Genomic DNA, 16,543 nt, shown 5'->3' with positions numbered 1-16,543 from the left:
AGTCGGTTGGCCCGGCACCCTGCTTGAAGTGGTAGGAAACTGCACGAATTTGGTGGCCTTGCACCCTGCTTGAAGTGGTAGGAAACTGCACCTGAATTCGGTGGCCTTGCAACCTGCTTGAAGTGGTATGAAACTGCACTTGAATTTGGTGGCCTTGCACCCTGCTGGAAGAGGTAAGAAACTGCACTTGAATTTGGTGGCCTTGCACCCTGCTTGAAATGGAATTTCAAGGAATAGCTGTGTCAACTGCCAGCCCACCAGCCATGAGTGAGCTGCCACCCCAAGAATCCATTTGGCCCACAATGTCCATACTAGCCCTCTGGAAACCAGTCCCTTCAGCCCATACTAGCGCTCCAGAAAGCGCCCCCTGGCCACCAATATTGGAATAGGTGGAATATTGCGTTGGGGGACCAGCCCTCCCGTGTGAACATGGGACACAACGGGTCCCACTTAGTCTAGTCTGCTTCTATATCTTGTACTATAGGTTTGGGACGACAAATGGCACAATGGGCTAAGTGTTCGGCTGGCAACCGGAAGGTAGCCGGTTCGAATCCCACTTGGGAGTGCATACTGTCGTTGTGTCCTTGGGCAAGACACTTCACCCACCTTTGCCTGTGTGTGAATGTGTGTGAGTGATTGGTGGTGGTCGGAGGGGCCGTAGGTGCAGATTGGCAGCCACGCTTCTGTCAGTCTGCCCCAGGGCAGCTGTGGCTACAGAAGTAGCTTACCACCACCGAGTGTGACTGAGGAGTGAATGAATAATGCGATGTAAAGCGCCTTGAGTATTAGAAAGGCGCTATATAAATCCCATCCATTATTATTATTATTATTATTATTATAGAAATGTCAGCTACATGTAGGAATATCTGACTAATGTTGAGGCTAATCTCATGACTGAGTTGACAGTATATGTCTTTATTCACATGGGATATGGGCAGTGTTGGCAAGGTAAAAATGAATTCTGTACTATTGTACATGGGTGTGGTATTTGTACCCAATTTGAAGGAAAGGTGATAATCCAGGTTGCGTTAGGGAAATGACGCTCCAAAACCAATTGCTTTGTCTCCCACATTTACCACGACAGGTATGCTACATCAGAATGTAAACATCTAATAAGTGACAAGATTAATTTTTTTCCCTTGTGTTACCTCTTAACGGGAGGATGAATAGTCCAGGCTGGAATCTGCACTTGAGGGCCCTGTCAGTTCTGATTTAGAAATGAACACATTTCTGAGCTAGATTGATTCAAGTTAAATATGGATCTGGATATGCATATCACCAAAAGGAGGTTCAATTTCACTCCTTGGGGGGGTTTTCCCCTGTATGAAAATAATTTCAGCCTTTCTAAAAAACCTATTTTATTCTGTTCCTAACTCATTTTGCTTATCTTTATAATGAATAAGTCATTCTTTAGTTTCCATTTGGATATGATTTGTCAAGTCTTGACTTAGCTTTGAGTCATCGCTGTCTTATCCCTATTTAATTGGATTTCATCTGATACTTAAACATTTTTTTTAAAATCTGTTTTCTTCCAAAAGGCACAATCATTCAAAAACAATATAATACAACTATAGAGGCAACTGAGATAGATACCCCTACTAACCCTGATATTACTTGTTCAGACAAGAAGTCAAGTACCCAAACACTTTTATACAACCCACTGCAGTCTTCTGGACTACAAAGCACAAAGGGGTAAAACTAAATTTAACCGTGCAGCATTCTACAATCTAGAATTATTGTCCGTTGCTGTAACTTGGAAAGAAAAAAGTTTAAAATTCAATCCTGGATCAGTCCCCCCCAAAATTAAGGTAGAATACTAAGCCTGATCAGACATCTCTATACAATAAACAAGTGCTCTAAGACAGTTTAATAAGTCTTTTAATTAGTTATTGGTCAGTCATCTGGATTTAACTTTACAAACAACTCAATTCTAATACAATTTGATAAAATGGATCATGAGTATTGCCTATCAAATCAATCCAAATGACATTTTGAATTCAAGGTTGGAAAAAAGGTTCAAAATGTAATCAGCCATTGAAAAATAAATACAAGGTAAAAACTGAGCAAGGCACTAATTGCGGAATTTTCAAAATGGAGAACAATGAATGTTGGAACTATCAACAGAAAATGTAGCATACCATGACAGGTTCTTGCATTCTCATTGATCTCAAGATTACCATATTTAACTTATTTTCAACACCAGAGTTCATATTCAAGCACATAAGAGGAACTAAAAGGTTTCACGACATAATATTCAATGTTTTGCAAGCAAGTGCTTTCAAACAGCACACACACCGTTAGAAACATGTTCTTATCAGGGAAAAATGGGCTAAAATCAAATTACACCCATTCCTTCTCTCCAGAGATGCTGCCTGTCCCCCTGAGTTACTCCAGCTATTTTGTGTCTTTCTTCGATATATATTTCTACTTTGATTCCAGTCTTGACACTGCTGAAAATAAAAAATGTCCCATGGCTGAAGTAGTTTGAACAATGAAAGCATGGATAAAATTTCATACTAAAACCATGCAAGGATATCTTCAAGAATTTTGAAATGCTTATTGCACACTAATTAGTGCTGGAGTGTGATGATGTGCAACTGAAATTTCTGACAGTGATAAATAACTGAAATTGTGAAAAAGGAATCAATTTTGAGATCCTGTAACAAGATCAATTTGGAAAATGTAAATGGACACAGTATCCAGTTTTAACCAGATAGAAAATATACTGACTAGACAACATACCGATTCAAGTTCAGGCCACCCCTGCATTATTGGAGTCATAGGAGGTAGGTTGGTGAGTAAGAAGAGGATGGCATTGTGTTCTGAGAAAACACCCAGTATCTCAATTTTATGTAATGTAAACCCATGTTATCTGGTGCAGGTTGAAAACAATTGTATTTATTTGTTTCCACATATTCTGAGACTCATTTTTTTCTAGTGATGTGCTAGCTTTGCCAGGGTGAATTTCCATTACCTGAATGGCTATAATGTGAGATTTGCCTGTACAGAGATTTCAGGCACATAGAAGAAATAATAAAACTAAATGAACAGCAGGACTGCAGATCCAATAGCATTCAACTTAAAACCAAGTTGAATAATCTACATTTGAAATCACTGACATTTAAAGACCCAACTTGTATGAGCAGTGTCAGTCTGAAGCAGTGGAGAAAGCAAAAATTGAATTCCTGTATTTTTCCATGTTCAGAATATCAAACATAAATCTACCCAAATATAGTGCAAGGACTTTGAAAATTTGAGAGATTAGAGCTTGATAGATATGTTACAGTACATTCATGTCATACATTTCTCTGTGGAAAGTAGCTAATACTCAATGCAGAGAGGATTATGTGGTCTAATAGACCATCCGTCACTCAGCATCTCTTTCACCCTGAAGGCAAACTAGCATTCTATTCCTTTTATGGTTTTATTTTCTTCTTGCTGATCCATAAAAGTCTGAACCGATTTCCACAGGGCACGGATGTTCCCCTCGCCAAATCCCAAGGCACCTTTCCTTTCAATGAGTTCAAGAAAAAAAGTATCTTCAGAAAATATTGGCTTTGTAAACATTTGCATTATGTACCTACAACAAAGGACATTTTGATTATAAAGGTTCACAAATTTATCTCAAAGTTAAGTTTTGCATATTATATCAGAAACGGATTCACTTTGCTCCATGGCTTAATACAAAAGATACACAGGAACAACTTGAGGAGGAGACAGAGACAGAGAAAGGCTGAAAGCGCGAGGAATAGACTTCTGTGACTGTCAATTCAACCAGTTCTCAAAGAACCATAGGTGGTGTTCAATGAGTAGTTTTCATTCTGGATCCTTACCCCTTCAAAACCAACTAGCAACGTACAATGCTTGATATAAAACTTTAAACTTAATTATTCAGTCTAAATTCCAATCCCTAGGAGGGGTAAATTAAGAAACTATTGAAAATGTGAAGGCACACTATTTGTTAAATTGGTATAACAAATTACAAAATGAATGACTTTAAAAAAGTTATCAAAATATGCTGTTCTGAGGGCATTTTAAATGGAAAGAAAATGTTTGAAGTCTTCCTACCCAAAACCTCTGAAACAATGGCAGTGACTTTAAAAAGCTATTTGTGGCTATGTAATACACGACAAATTTAATGCAGGAAATATGCATCTGGAATCGAGCCAGAGAAATTCGTGAAGGGAAAAACAATTGACACTGCACAACAGAATTTAAGATGTAGGAAACCATTTAGCCCGAGTTTTTCAATGTCATATTTAAAAAAATTAATACAAATTAAACATCTTTCCTTAATAATAAACATAGTAATTATGTGCTGTTTAGTTTAAGGATACAGCATGGAAACAGGCCTTTCGGCCCACCGGGTCCGCACCGACCAGCGATCCCCACACATTAACACTATCCTACACCCACTAGGGACATTTTTTATATTTACCAAGCCAATTAACCTACAAACCTGTACGTATTTGGAGTGTGGGAGGAAACCGAAGATCTCGGAGAATACCCATGCATGTCAGGGGGAGAAAGTACAAACTCCGTACAGACAGCACCCATAGTCGGGATCAAACCCGGGTCTCCGGTGCTGCATTCGCTGTAAGGCAGCAACTCAACCGCTGCGCCACCGTGACCATATCTTAATTGCCTCCTTTAAATCAACGCTTAGTGTCGGTAAATGTAAAAATAATCAATCAATCAGAAAAAGGGAATTGATGGGCATGTGTGCAAGAATGAGTTATAATGTCACAACAAAATAAAGAGAGGAATGGGATTGATTAGAACTACTGGGACCCAATGGCTCAAATGGCATCATGAACAAGTACAGGCAAGATATTCAAGATCAAAATCTTGCCAGTCTGGCAATTAACCATTGGTTAAAGTTGCAGGTGGAGTTGAGCAATGGCCAAGTATGTCCCAACACTGTCTCTGCATACTAACATTACAATTGGCTGATAGCAGTCATGACAATGTCATGGTTATTTGGATTTTGAACAAAGATGGAAATCAGGAAGAAGTCACTAAAAATGATTATTTTTTAATCAATTCTGTCCTTCAGAGCTTAAGTTATGAAGTACGTGGTTCAACTGACCAATAGATTTCAAGTAATATAGGTTCACACTAAAAAAACAAACCTCTTGTTATGATTAGCTGTCCTGGGGCATTTGGCTTCTCCTTTACAGTGTTCACCATCAACTTCTGAATCCAGAAGAATGCCATATTTTGATAGCAAGTCTGGATCTTCTCCTGCTTTCACGATCTCCTGGTGTTTCTCAATCTGCAAAAGAATTCAAAATCTAAATAGAGATATATCAAATAAAATCGCAAAAGACAATTTGCAATGGTTTTTAAGCAAATGTATTTGAATAGTAGGGTGGAGAATAAGCATTTATTTACTTCGTTACAAGAATAAATTACTGGGAATATAGCTGTTATATTGTAATTTTAAAGCTCACTATTTAAAACAAACACTGGTCACTTGCTGCTCCGGAGTTCTGAGGAAACTATTTACAAAAGAACAAAGAAATCACATTGAACGGCGGTGCTGGCTCGAAGGCCGAACGGCCTACTCCTGCACCTACTGACTATTGAAATCCAATGTTATCAGACCATTAATTCCATTTTTAATGTTATTATTTTTAAGAGACACAAAGGTTTATGGCCAATACATTATTGTCATGATGAGGTTTAGACTAGCGGTCACAGTGCATAGCAAATTACAGCTAACACAATTCACAAGTTCTCTTGATCAAAAATGATTGATTATCCAGAAGTTGTGTAAAATTAAATGCAAGCCTCAAATGTGCAATCAACAGCAATGGAATTGTGCCATTACCCACATACTTTTTAGGGGCTTTTGACCAGCCAAAGTATTCAAAGTTCCCTTTCAGCACAATGAACTCTACAGTTTCCATGATGTGTACGAAGATGAAAGGTAATAGCTGGGTCTTCGTCCGGATGATACATTTCTTACCCAAGGTACACAATCCAAGGAATATAGCAAAGTAATAAAGCAAAGGAATAAAGGAAAATAAGTTTCAGTTTAAAAGGGTAACATATAAAGTATTAAAATAATTTAACTTTTGTTTAGTAAGTTAATTCTGGAATGAGGTTATACATCCTGAAAACTGACATGGAACTTGCAGAGCCATCCTATTTGCTGAGAGCAGATCCTATCCACACTCAAAGTATGAAATGTTGAATATACCGATGCAGGCAATGAAAGGGAAGTTTGGGTATAAAGTGATTAAGCTCTGTGTGATGTAATTCAGTCACACTGTTTGCCAGAGCAAGCTCTACTACAAAGCAGCTGAAAAAGTAAACTTTGTCATCCGGCAGCCCAGCTTTGTATTGAGTGCTGTGAAACACAGCAGGTTCCTGCTCCAATGCAACTCCACACAGCAAAATGCATTCAAGAATCACAAATAAAGCTTCACCAGCAAACTTCAGTGTTGTGGAAGCCTCAACTTGCTAATAAATTCATATCATACTCATGTGTTGATCTAATGTCACTTTTTGGGTTGTCTCGACCCAATATTTTTAATGACAGTAAAGGCCATTTGATGGCAAACAGAATTAATTACTGAAATAAAAATTCACATATCACTGAAGAGAAAAACTGAATCATCTATTCAAAAATAATGTGAGACAGTCAGCAAAAACCTATTGATTCTTGACTCCTAATCCAGCAATATATAAAAAAAAACACACCTAACCTTAAAATATTCAAGGAAGCCTATGACCTTGTTATATTTCTTTTTAACATATTATGATTAGATTTATTTTGAAGTTTAGTTGAATGGTTAAGCCAGTACTGTACCTCTGTGTAATATGTAGGAGGCGGTGTAAAAAAATGGACCCCAGCATCTGCAAGAGATTTGCAGGTTGAAACTATGTCAGTAGTGTACAATCCCACATGCTGTATCCCAGCTCCATGGTGCTGCTCCAGAAACGTGTCAACTTGGTTTTTACCTAAGTAAATACACAAAGTATTTGTAAAAATAGCCAAAGATTAATTTATATTTCTTGAACACAAGTCAGTGCCAGACCATAAAAATGATCAGCTGTGATCTTGATTACATTTTTGGTTTAGTTTAGCAGTATATTTATTAGTTTAGCAGTATATTTAATTATTTTAATACCACTTACAAAAGGACGAGAAGAACAAAGGTAATCCAGGCAAATACAAGGAACTACGTACGGGGGCTACTGATTTGGAAGTGTGGCTAAATATTAGGAATGACAAACCCACATATACTTGGAATACAATTTAATAAATTATAGTAATGCGATCAATACAGTATTTAAGATTTTCTTTTCCACTGTTGTCATTACCACATTCTTCAACCTCAGGATCACATCACGTCTATTCACCGTATTTTTTCCCCCTCACAATTTTCATCTCTTTCAGGTTAGCCCTTGATCTCCTTGACTCAAAGGAAAAAAGACCCAGTCTCTCCTTATAACTCAAACCTACCAGACATCTTTGCAATTTTTTTTGTTTAATGACATCCTTCCGATATTGCGATAACCAGAACTGGACACATTACTCCGAATGTGATCCTATCATTGTCTTGCACAGCAATAACATGATGTCCCAATTGCTGTACTCAATACACTGAGCTATGAAGGCAAGATAGCCAAATGCCATCTTCACATGTCTACTAGTGTCTCCACTTTCATGGAACTATCTACCTCTACCCCAAGGTCCCTCATAGATAAGCTTCTTCTCTCTACACTATACCACCAATTTTAGTGTCATACGCAACTTACTGACCATGCCACATACATTCATATCCAAACTGTTGATATAAATAACAAGGACCCACCTCCAACCTTTATGGCACTCCAGTTGGTACAGGCCTCCTTTCTTGATTCACTACCCTCGTAAAAAGACTTTGTGCATTCAGTCTGACAAATGACCCTCCACCACGACCTTGCCTCGACATTCAAGCCAATTTTGTATCTAATGGAAAGGTCACTGACACAAAACCGTGACTGAAAAAAACTGTTATTCTACTCTGCACCAATATGTTTTTTGCCAAGGTTTACCCAAATTTTTAATCTACAGCCTCAAATGATCTTTCTCCTTAAGCCTCAAATTAACTTTCTCCTTTATTAATGTTTTAAATTAATTCACCTAAGGAGTGAAAGGAGTGACTTTCCCTTCGATGTCAGCACAACAGCAAAACATGGCAAACGATAAACAAAATCTGAGGGATCACAATCTACCCAACCTTCAAGGTATCAAGAGCAAGATATTAATATAGCACCAGCATGATCAGAAAGCAATGACATCAGAGATCCGTTACAGTGCTCACACATAATGCCATTACAAACCAGAAAGAATGCATGTGAAGCATCTGAACGGTATCCCTTGTCAGGAACCAGGCATAGCATCAACAAGCCAAAACAGTTCAAGTCAAGATGACTCTTGATCTGAACTTATGTCATCTCAAATGATTGAGCCACTCCTGTATAACCCCTAGTTTCTTCCTCACAGCCAGTTATAGTAAGTTAACCAAAGTTTGTGGACAAATCACAACCAGGGGGAAAACAAAGGATAAATACCTACGCTATTTAGCATATCCTCCAAGTTGTTGCTCAGCACGGATCAGGAATTGTCCTTTCGTAAGGAGCAGGGACTAGCATTTCCTGCAAAATGATTTGGAACAAATTTGCAAGAGCAAGATGCTTATGTGGTAGTCAGCAACCAAATTAAATATTTATCCATTCTACTTAGGATAACCCACTCAATGCAACTAGACGTGCATCAGCAAAACAATCTCCCAGAAGTTACATGATTGTATGTTTCAAAAGCTGGAAAGAATTAGCATGGATTCCTGAATATACCGTAATCATAAAGTCTTCCAGCATGGAAACAGACCCTTTGAGCCAATTTCACCATGCTAATCAAGATGCCCCATCTAAGATTGTGCCATTTGCTTCACCTGGCTCAGATCCCTCTAAACCTTCCCTATCCATGTACTGCACCCGACATTTGCGACAATGTTGCCATCATAGCTCCTGGCAGGACAGGAGGGGGAGGGTCAATTGGTATTGCAATTTTTTTCTCAACTCCAGTGCTGGGGGAGGCTCACAGGCTATGATCTTTGCGGAGTGCTCAAATCTTCGGCAGCGGGTTGAGTTGAAGGACCACGCCTCCCTTGGAGTCTATGGGTAGGGGACGGGTGCGTTGGGGGAGTCTGCACTTGGTCTAGTACCTATTAAAAGTCTGATCTTGTATGTGTATTTATATGCGTGCGTGTGTGTATAGGGGGGTTGCACGTAAGGTCACTGGGTCATAGGGCTCGACGCACGGAGCCGCTAAATCCAACTGGAAGACATCCGTCACTTCCGGTATATGTTATTAATGCTAGAAACGATAGCTGAAGGGACAACAACAGCCAGCGTACTTTCCTACCTGTTAAAAACCGCCAAAATGTTGAATTTTTGCGCTGAAAAAAATTGTGGGAGTCGGGGTAAGTGTGAGAGACATGCACCCAACTTTAGAATTCCAAACGTGAAACGAAATGAAGGTATAGAGAAGCGAGAACTGAAGGGACTACAGCAGCTAAAGTGCTTGGTAAACACTGAAGAAATTGGGAATTATCGCGTTTGCTCACTGCATTTCATCAAGTAAGGCATTATGTGTGTTTTTTCTTGATTCCTTTGGCATCTAAAAATTCTCAGAAGTGATAAATCTGGCTGTAAAATTTTCTTCAGATGCGTTTTCATTTTGTATGTAAAAACCCACTTGGGAATCATGGGCGATTTAAAAAAATTACAGCCAGATTTATCACTTCTGAAACTTTTTAGATGCCAAAATAATCAAGAAAAAACACAAATAATGCCTGTTGATGAAATGCAGTGAGCAAATGGCCAATGTTTGCCAAGCACTCTGGCTGTTGTTGTCCCTTCAGCTATCGTTTCTATCTACCGTCATTTCTCCTCACTTTTGGAATTCTGAAGTACGCTAAATGTCTCACATGCTTATCCCGATTTCCAGAATTATTTACAGCGCAAAAATTGACAATTTCAGCGGGTTTTAACGGGCACTCTACGCTGGAAACAATGGTAAGTGCCGACCTGCAGTTCATCGCGTGTAATCCATTTGGAGTAGCGTAGCAACAGTACGGGTCATGGGTCGTGACCCGACTGCCGTGAAACCTCCCTATTTACGTGTGTGTACATTTTCTCGAAAAATCGATGCGCTAACGGTAACATTTTAATATATTCCTGTAGAGAATCGCCTTATCTGGAAAATTCATGCTTTATTTCTCGAGTTAGTAATGAAAATGTTCAATAATTTGGCAAAGCTTTAAAATAAAATCGGCTGTCTTTCGCTGATGACATCACAATAGGTCTGCGCCGCCTTGCTCATGCTGCGAGTGGTCCCCCCCCCCCCTCCCACCTCCTTTGGTTGACGCCCGCACCCCGCTCCCCCCCTCCGCCACCCCCCTCCCCTCCCCCCTCTCCCTTCTCTCTCTCCCCCCCCCCCCCACTCTCTCTCCCCCCCCCCCCCCACTCTCTCTCCCCCATCCCCCTCACAGTTGGGGGCCATGCGTGAGTGGATAGGGCGGGGATGGGGTAAAAGGAACGAATGAATAATATTAATATATCAAGGGGGGTGGTTAGTGTGTGTGTGTGTTGGCGGGTGGTTAGTGTGTGTGACGCCTCAGCCCCGCCCCCTTTAGTGACCTTTAAATGTTGTTATTGTGCCTGCCTCAATTATTTCATTTGACATTTCCATGCACCCACCACGTTCTGTGTGAAAAATCAGCCCCTCAGTTTTCAGTTAAATATCTCCCCACACCATAAACCCATGCCCTCTAGTTTTTGATTCCCTTATCTTGTGAAAAAGATTCTTCATTCACTCTCTCAGTTTCCCTAATGATTTTATACACCACTATAAGTTTACTTTCAGCCTCCTGCATCCAAGGAATAAAGTCCTAGCCTGCCCACCCTATCTGTATAGAATCACACCCAAGTTCTGGTAATATATTTGTGAATCAATCTCTTGCACTCTTTCCAGCTTAATGGCAACTTTTCTAGACCAGGGTGTTCAAAACAGAAGATAAGTGTGGATTCAACAACATCTTGTATGATTGTAACAATGTCCCAACTTCTAAACTCAATTCCCTTACTGTTGATAGCCAGCATATATACCAAAGCTTTCTTCACCACTTTAATTACCTGCAACATCACTTTCACAGAACTATGTACATATATTTCCAGATCCCTCTGCTCTACAACATTCTCCAGAGCCCTATCATTCACTGTGAAGCCCACTTGCCCAGCTGGTCAAGATCCTGCTGAAATTCTTAATAGCTGTCTTCACTCTCTACAATACCACCTACATTGGCGTCACCTGCAAACTTACTAATCATACCTTGTATATTCTTATCCAAATCATTGAGATAATGACAAACAGCAATGGCAGATCACTGTTTCCTGAAACACATAATTGGTCACAGGCCTCCAATCGCAAAACAACCTTCCACTATTTACCCTGCAGATGAAACCAAATACTATTACGTAGTCAGCGCCCTTGACCAAGCAACTGCGAGGCGAGTAAAACCTTACCCCCACTCCTCCCCCGGCAGGTAACAAATATGCGGGCCTGAAGGCCCTGCTCATCAGGAGGTTTGGCCTTAGCGAGTCCGAGCGGGCAACTCGGATTCTGCGCATGGACAGCCTCGGCGACCGCGATCCCTGGAATATAGTGTAGCCAAGTGTGGGGTCGTGCATTTTGGTAATAGGAATAAAGGCATGCACTAGACAATAGGTGCAGGAGTAGGCCATTCAACCCTTCGAGCAAGCACCGCCATTCAATGTGATTATCGCTGATCATCCCCAATCAGTACCCCGTTCCTGCCTTCTCCCCATATCTCCTGACTCCGCTATCTTTAAGAGCCCTATCTAGCTCTCTCTTGAAAGTACCCAGAGAACTGGCAGAGAACACATCCAGGACTATTTCCTAAATGGGGAGAGAATCCAGAAATCAATGGTGCAAAGGGACCAGCGGGTCCAGAGGAGGTTTACAAGAATGATCCCAGGAATGAGGAATGAATACTTGGGGCGCATATTTGTTACCTGCCAGGGGAGGAGTGGGGGTAAGGTTTTACTCGCCTCGCAGTTGCTTGGTCAAGGGTGCTGACTACGTAATAGTATTTGGTTTCATCTGCAGGGTAAATAGTGGAAGGTTGTATTTGGATTGGAGGCCTGTGACCAATTATGTGTTTCAGGAAACAGTGATCTGCCATTGCCAAAAACATGGTCTTATTTGTCCTGGATGTGTTCAATATCTCGAGTGTTTTTAGAACTGCACTCACCCTGGCAAATGGTGAATACTCCAACATAATCCTGAATTGTGCCTTATGTCTGGTGGAAAGACTACTAAGTGTTGAGATGAGTTAGTTGTTACAATATGTGCAGTATCTCATAGAATGATCCAAGAATGATCCCAGGAATGAGCGTTTGTTGGCACTGGGCCTGTACTCGCTGGAGTTTAGAAGAATGAGGGAGGACATCATTGAAACATATGTGAAAGGCTTGGATAGAGTAGATGTGGAGAGGAAGTTTTCACTAATGGGAGAGTCCAGGACTACAGTTCATAGTCTCAGAATTAAAGGATGTTCTTTTAGGAAGGAGATGAGGAGAAATGTCTTTAGTCTGAGGGTGGTGAATCTGTGGAATTCTTTGCCACAGAAGGCTGTGGAGGCCGTCAGTGGATATTTTTAAGGCAGAGAAATAGATTCTTGATTAGTACAGGTGTCAGAGGTTATGATGGCTGAATTATGTTAATAATATAAGAAATATATTATTAACATCATTCAGCCTTATCATTCATTCTGCCTTATCAGTTATGGGGAGAAGGTAGGAAACTGGGATTAGGAGGGAGAGATAGATCAATCATGATTGAATGACGGAGTAGACGATGGGCCAAATGGCCTAATTCTACTCCTATTACTTATGACCTTATGAGATACTGCACATATTGTAACAACTAACTCATCTCAACACCTAGTAGTCTTTCCACCAGACATAAGGCACAATTCAGGATTATGTTGGAGTTTTCACCATTAGCCTGGGTGAGTGCAGTTCCAAAAACACTCGAGATGTTGAACACATCCAGGACAAAGCAGACCATGTTTTTGGCAATGCACCCCAAGTATTCATTCCTTTTACGTGTGGCCACCCAGTGCCTGCAGTATGTGTCATGAGTACAATGCAGCTATCTGTCAAGACTATTCCTCTCAAACCCGTGTCCTCTTCCACTAAAACAAATAAAGACAGCCGGCAATGGGAATACCACATGCTTCCAGATCCTCTCCATGTGACACATCACACTGATTTGGAAATACTTTGCAGTTACAGTTAAAAGAACACCGTTAAAAACCCATGAAGCAAAGATGAAATTGGAATTTCAATAAAGTAGTTACAATCTGGAAAGGTGGTGGAAGTAAACTCTATTTTGGTTTGTACAAAATAAGTTTAGTACTTAATAGGGGAAAAAAAGCAAGAAAAATGATTTACTGGATTGCTTACAGACAAAGTTGGCTCAATGTCATTGGAGTCGAGTGAGTCAAATGACTTATGCTGCAGTAATTCTATTGTTAAAATATGGCAAAAAACTATAAGGGTAGAGGCAGATATTATATAAAGAAATGTCTGAAATTATGCTTACTTAAATTGTAGTTTTAATATTCAGAGACTTAGAAAAGATTAAACAAAAATATAATAGGCGTGTGAACGCGATGAAGATTGCAATTTATTCTGTACCTTGGTAGGGCAGGGATTCAGCAATCACAAATTTGCAGTCTGTTTTCTTCTCTTCAGTTGTAGACATTGACAGGCCAACTTCACTGCATTTCCAGTATTCCATTGCTGTCAAACGCAGTCCAATGTCATTGCCTTGAATGACATAACCATTATCTATATCTTCATCTCTGTAAAAATAAAACAATTGACATAATCACATAAGATAAGTTTTGTGTTTTTTTTAAATTTCAGGTTTTCAGCTGCTGTGGTATTTTCCTTTTGGCCTTTGTAAATTACAGCTATTCAGCTATAACGCATGCTATCAAACTGCTAATTGGATATATCACCATTGATGAATCACTGAACACTGTGGGTTGCTTTGTTCAAAATGCAATTTTGATTGGGTATTAGAACTACTTCAAACTTACTTTGGAAATTGACGAACATGGGGAAAAAAGCATCTTGCAAAAAAGTATGGGAATTGGGAGCAATTAAAATAGTGATGTAGTGGAGAAAGAGTTGGGAAGGGGGGGGGGGGGGGGGGCTTAGCCCGTGTACGTATCTACGATATAACTGACAATTGTTGACAAATCTTGTACAATTGTTGAAAATTATAACTCAAACTTCTGTATACTCACCTGCTGCAATGTAAAGGTGGTAGTCCTTTCATGCAAACAGGTGAATCTGCAGTTATTGAAAAGCATGTTTGCACAGATCAGGTTCCCTATACCTCTATAGCAGTTAGTGGTTTTGCAGATAGTGAAGATGGTTATGAAAGATTGCACAGGATCTGGATCGATTGGCTAGGTGGGCAGAGGAATGGTTGACGGAATTTAGTATAGATGGAGTACAGGTGTATGGTTTCTTGAAGGTCGAGTCCCAGGTAGATTAGGTGGTCAAAAAGGCTTTTGGCACTTCGGCCTTCATCAGTCAGGGTATTGAGTACAGAAGTTGGGAGGTCACGTTGCAGTTGTATAAGACGTTGGTGAGGCCGCATTTAGAATATTGTGTCCAGTTCTGGGAACCATGTTATAGGTTTGAAAGGGATTAGAAAAGATTTACAAGGATGTTGCCAGCATTAGCAGGTGTGAGCTACAAGGAGAGGTTGAGTAGGTTGGGTCTCTATTCCATGGAGCACAGGATGAGGGAGATTTTATACAAAATCATGAGAGGAATAGATCAGGTCGATGCACAGAGTCTTTTGCCAAGAGTTGGGGAATCGAGGACCAGAAGACATAGGTTCAAGGTGAAGGGGGAAAGATTTAGTAGGAATCCGAGGGGTTACTTTTTCACACAAAGGGTGATGGGTGTATTGAACAAACTGCTAGAGAAGGTAGTTGAGGCTGGGACTATCCCATCGTTTAAGAAACAGTTAGACAGGTACATGGATAGGACTGGTTTGGAGGGATACGGACCAAACGCAGGCAAGTGGGACTAGTGTAGCTGGGACATAGTTGGCGAGTTGGGCCGAAGGGCCTGCTTCCACACTGTATCACTCTATGAATCTTTGGATGTATTTAGAAGCAATTTATAATTTTGAGATGAAAGCCCTTATTTCTTTCGTTAACGCTCCTCCAACAGCGCTCACCGGTTCACGAGGAAACGCTTGAAGCCGAAGCAACTCCGGTACCAGTCCATGATGTGGCCGCTCTGGCGTTGCGGACAAGCGTAGGTGATGTGGTCGAAATGAGTGACCACCACCGGACCGGCGTCCTGTTCCTGAGGCCAGTCCGGAGCAGCAGGCGGCGGTCCGAAGCCGGGCAAGAAGTCGCCCAAGTAGTCGCTTCGGTCGATGAGAGTGTGGCGGACATTGCCCACCACCGATTGCACCACAGAGTAAGTGACCGAGCCCAACTCGTCCTCCACCGGGCTGGGCGGCACAAGGACGCGGCAACCTAACCGGCCCAGGTTGAGGGTCGCCCGCTCCACGTCTTTCACCTCGAAGGACACATTGCAGGCGCTGTCCACCACGTGTGGCGGAGCCGCATCGTACAACAAGCCGTGCGGCCCCGGCTCTGCGCTCTCGTTCACGATGAACACGGCCGAGCCTTTCCTCAGCACCAGCTGCCTGGCGGTGCGGCTATGCCGGCTGCCGTACAGCTGGAAGCCGAAGCGCCGCATCAGGTGGCGGGCCAAGCGCTGGCCGCTGTGGACGTGAAAGGCGAGGTGACTCAGGCGCTGCACGCTGGCCGCCATCTTCACAGGCAGCCTCGGGCGAGTCAGGACAAGAATAGAGAAAAGCTGCAGATGCTGGAAATCTACAACAGAAAATGTGGGGAATACTGTGTGGGTCAGTCAGGCAACGTCTATGGGAGGGTCAGTCAGGCACCGTCTATGGGAGGGTCAGTCAGGCAACGTCTATGGGAGGGTCAGTCAGGCACCAAAGATCACAGAGCGCTCTTAGAGGAGGCGGGGCTTGGGACCCAGCGTGCGGGCGTGCCCACGCAATATGCACGCAGTGTGGGCGGGGCTTAAAACAGCTCGCGTGGGCGGGGCCTAAAACAACTCGCGTGGGCGGGGCCACGGAATGCGCACGTGGTGTTCGGGACTAATTGTCACCAAAGGCTTCTCTAGTATCTTTGATTGTCACAGGCTTGGTCACAGGGGTGTTGCAGGCAGCTGCCGTCACCGTCGGGCGGGAGGCGCGGCCACTGAACCACTTCAACATAGTAAACCCTCCCCAAACAACGTAATAATCCAAAACAGACACGACGCCTAAAAGCGAGATTAGAAGTAGCGACCAAAACCCTACTCAAATACGTGAGTTTGAAGAGACGTTTTT

At 41.7% G+C, this 16,543-nt stretch overlaps 1 protein-coding gene across 1 annotated transcript; it reads right to left on the bottom strand.

Moving 5' to 3' along the window:
- Positions 1-1,860: 1,860 nt before the first annotated feature.
- Positions 1,861-16,195, bottom strand: hpdl (4-hydroxyphenylpyruvate dioxygenase like). Its single transcript, XM_033033728.1, has 5 exons — positions 15,350-16,195; positions 13,783-13,949; positions 6,818-6,969; positions 5,133-5,275; positions 1,861-3,580 (listed from the first exon to the last, which is right to left on the bottom strand). Exons 1-5 carry the CDS (start codon positions 15,955-15,957, stop codon positions 3,400-3,402), a joined length of 1,251 nt encoding a protein of 416 aa, XP_032889619.1. The 5' UTR covers positions 15,958-16,195; the 3' UTR covers positions 1,861-3,399.
- Between the last annotated feature and the right edge of the window lie 348 nt (positions 16,196-16,543).

This window comes from Amblyraja radiata, chromosome 15 (assembly GCF_010909765.2).
Source record: "Amblyraja radiata isolate CabotCenter1 chromosome 15, sAmbRad1.1.pri, whole genome shotgun sequence".
NCBI lineage: Eukaryota > Metazoa > Chordata > Chondrichthyes > Rajiformes > Rajidae > Amblyraja > Amblyraja radiata.
This window is presented reverse-complemented; position numbering and strand designations above follow the sequence as displayed.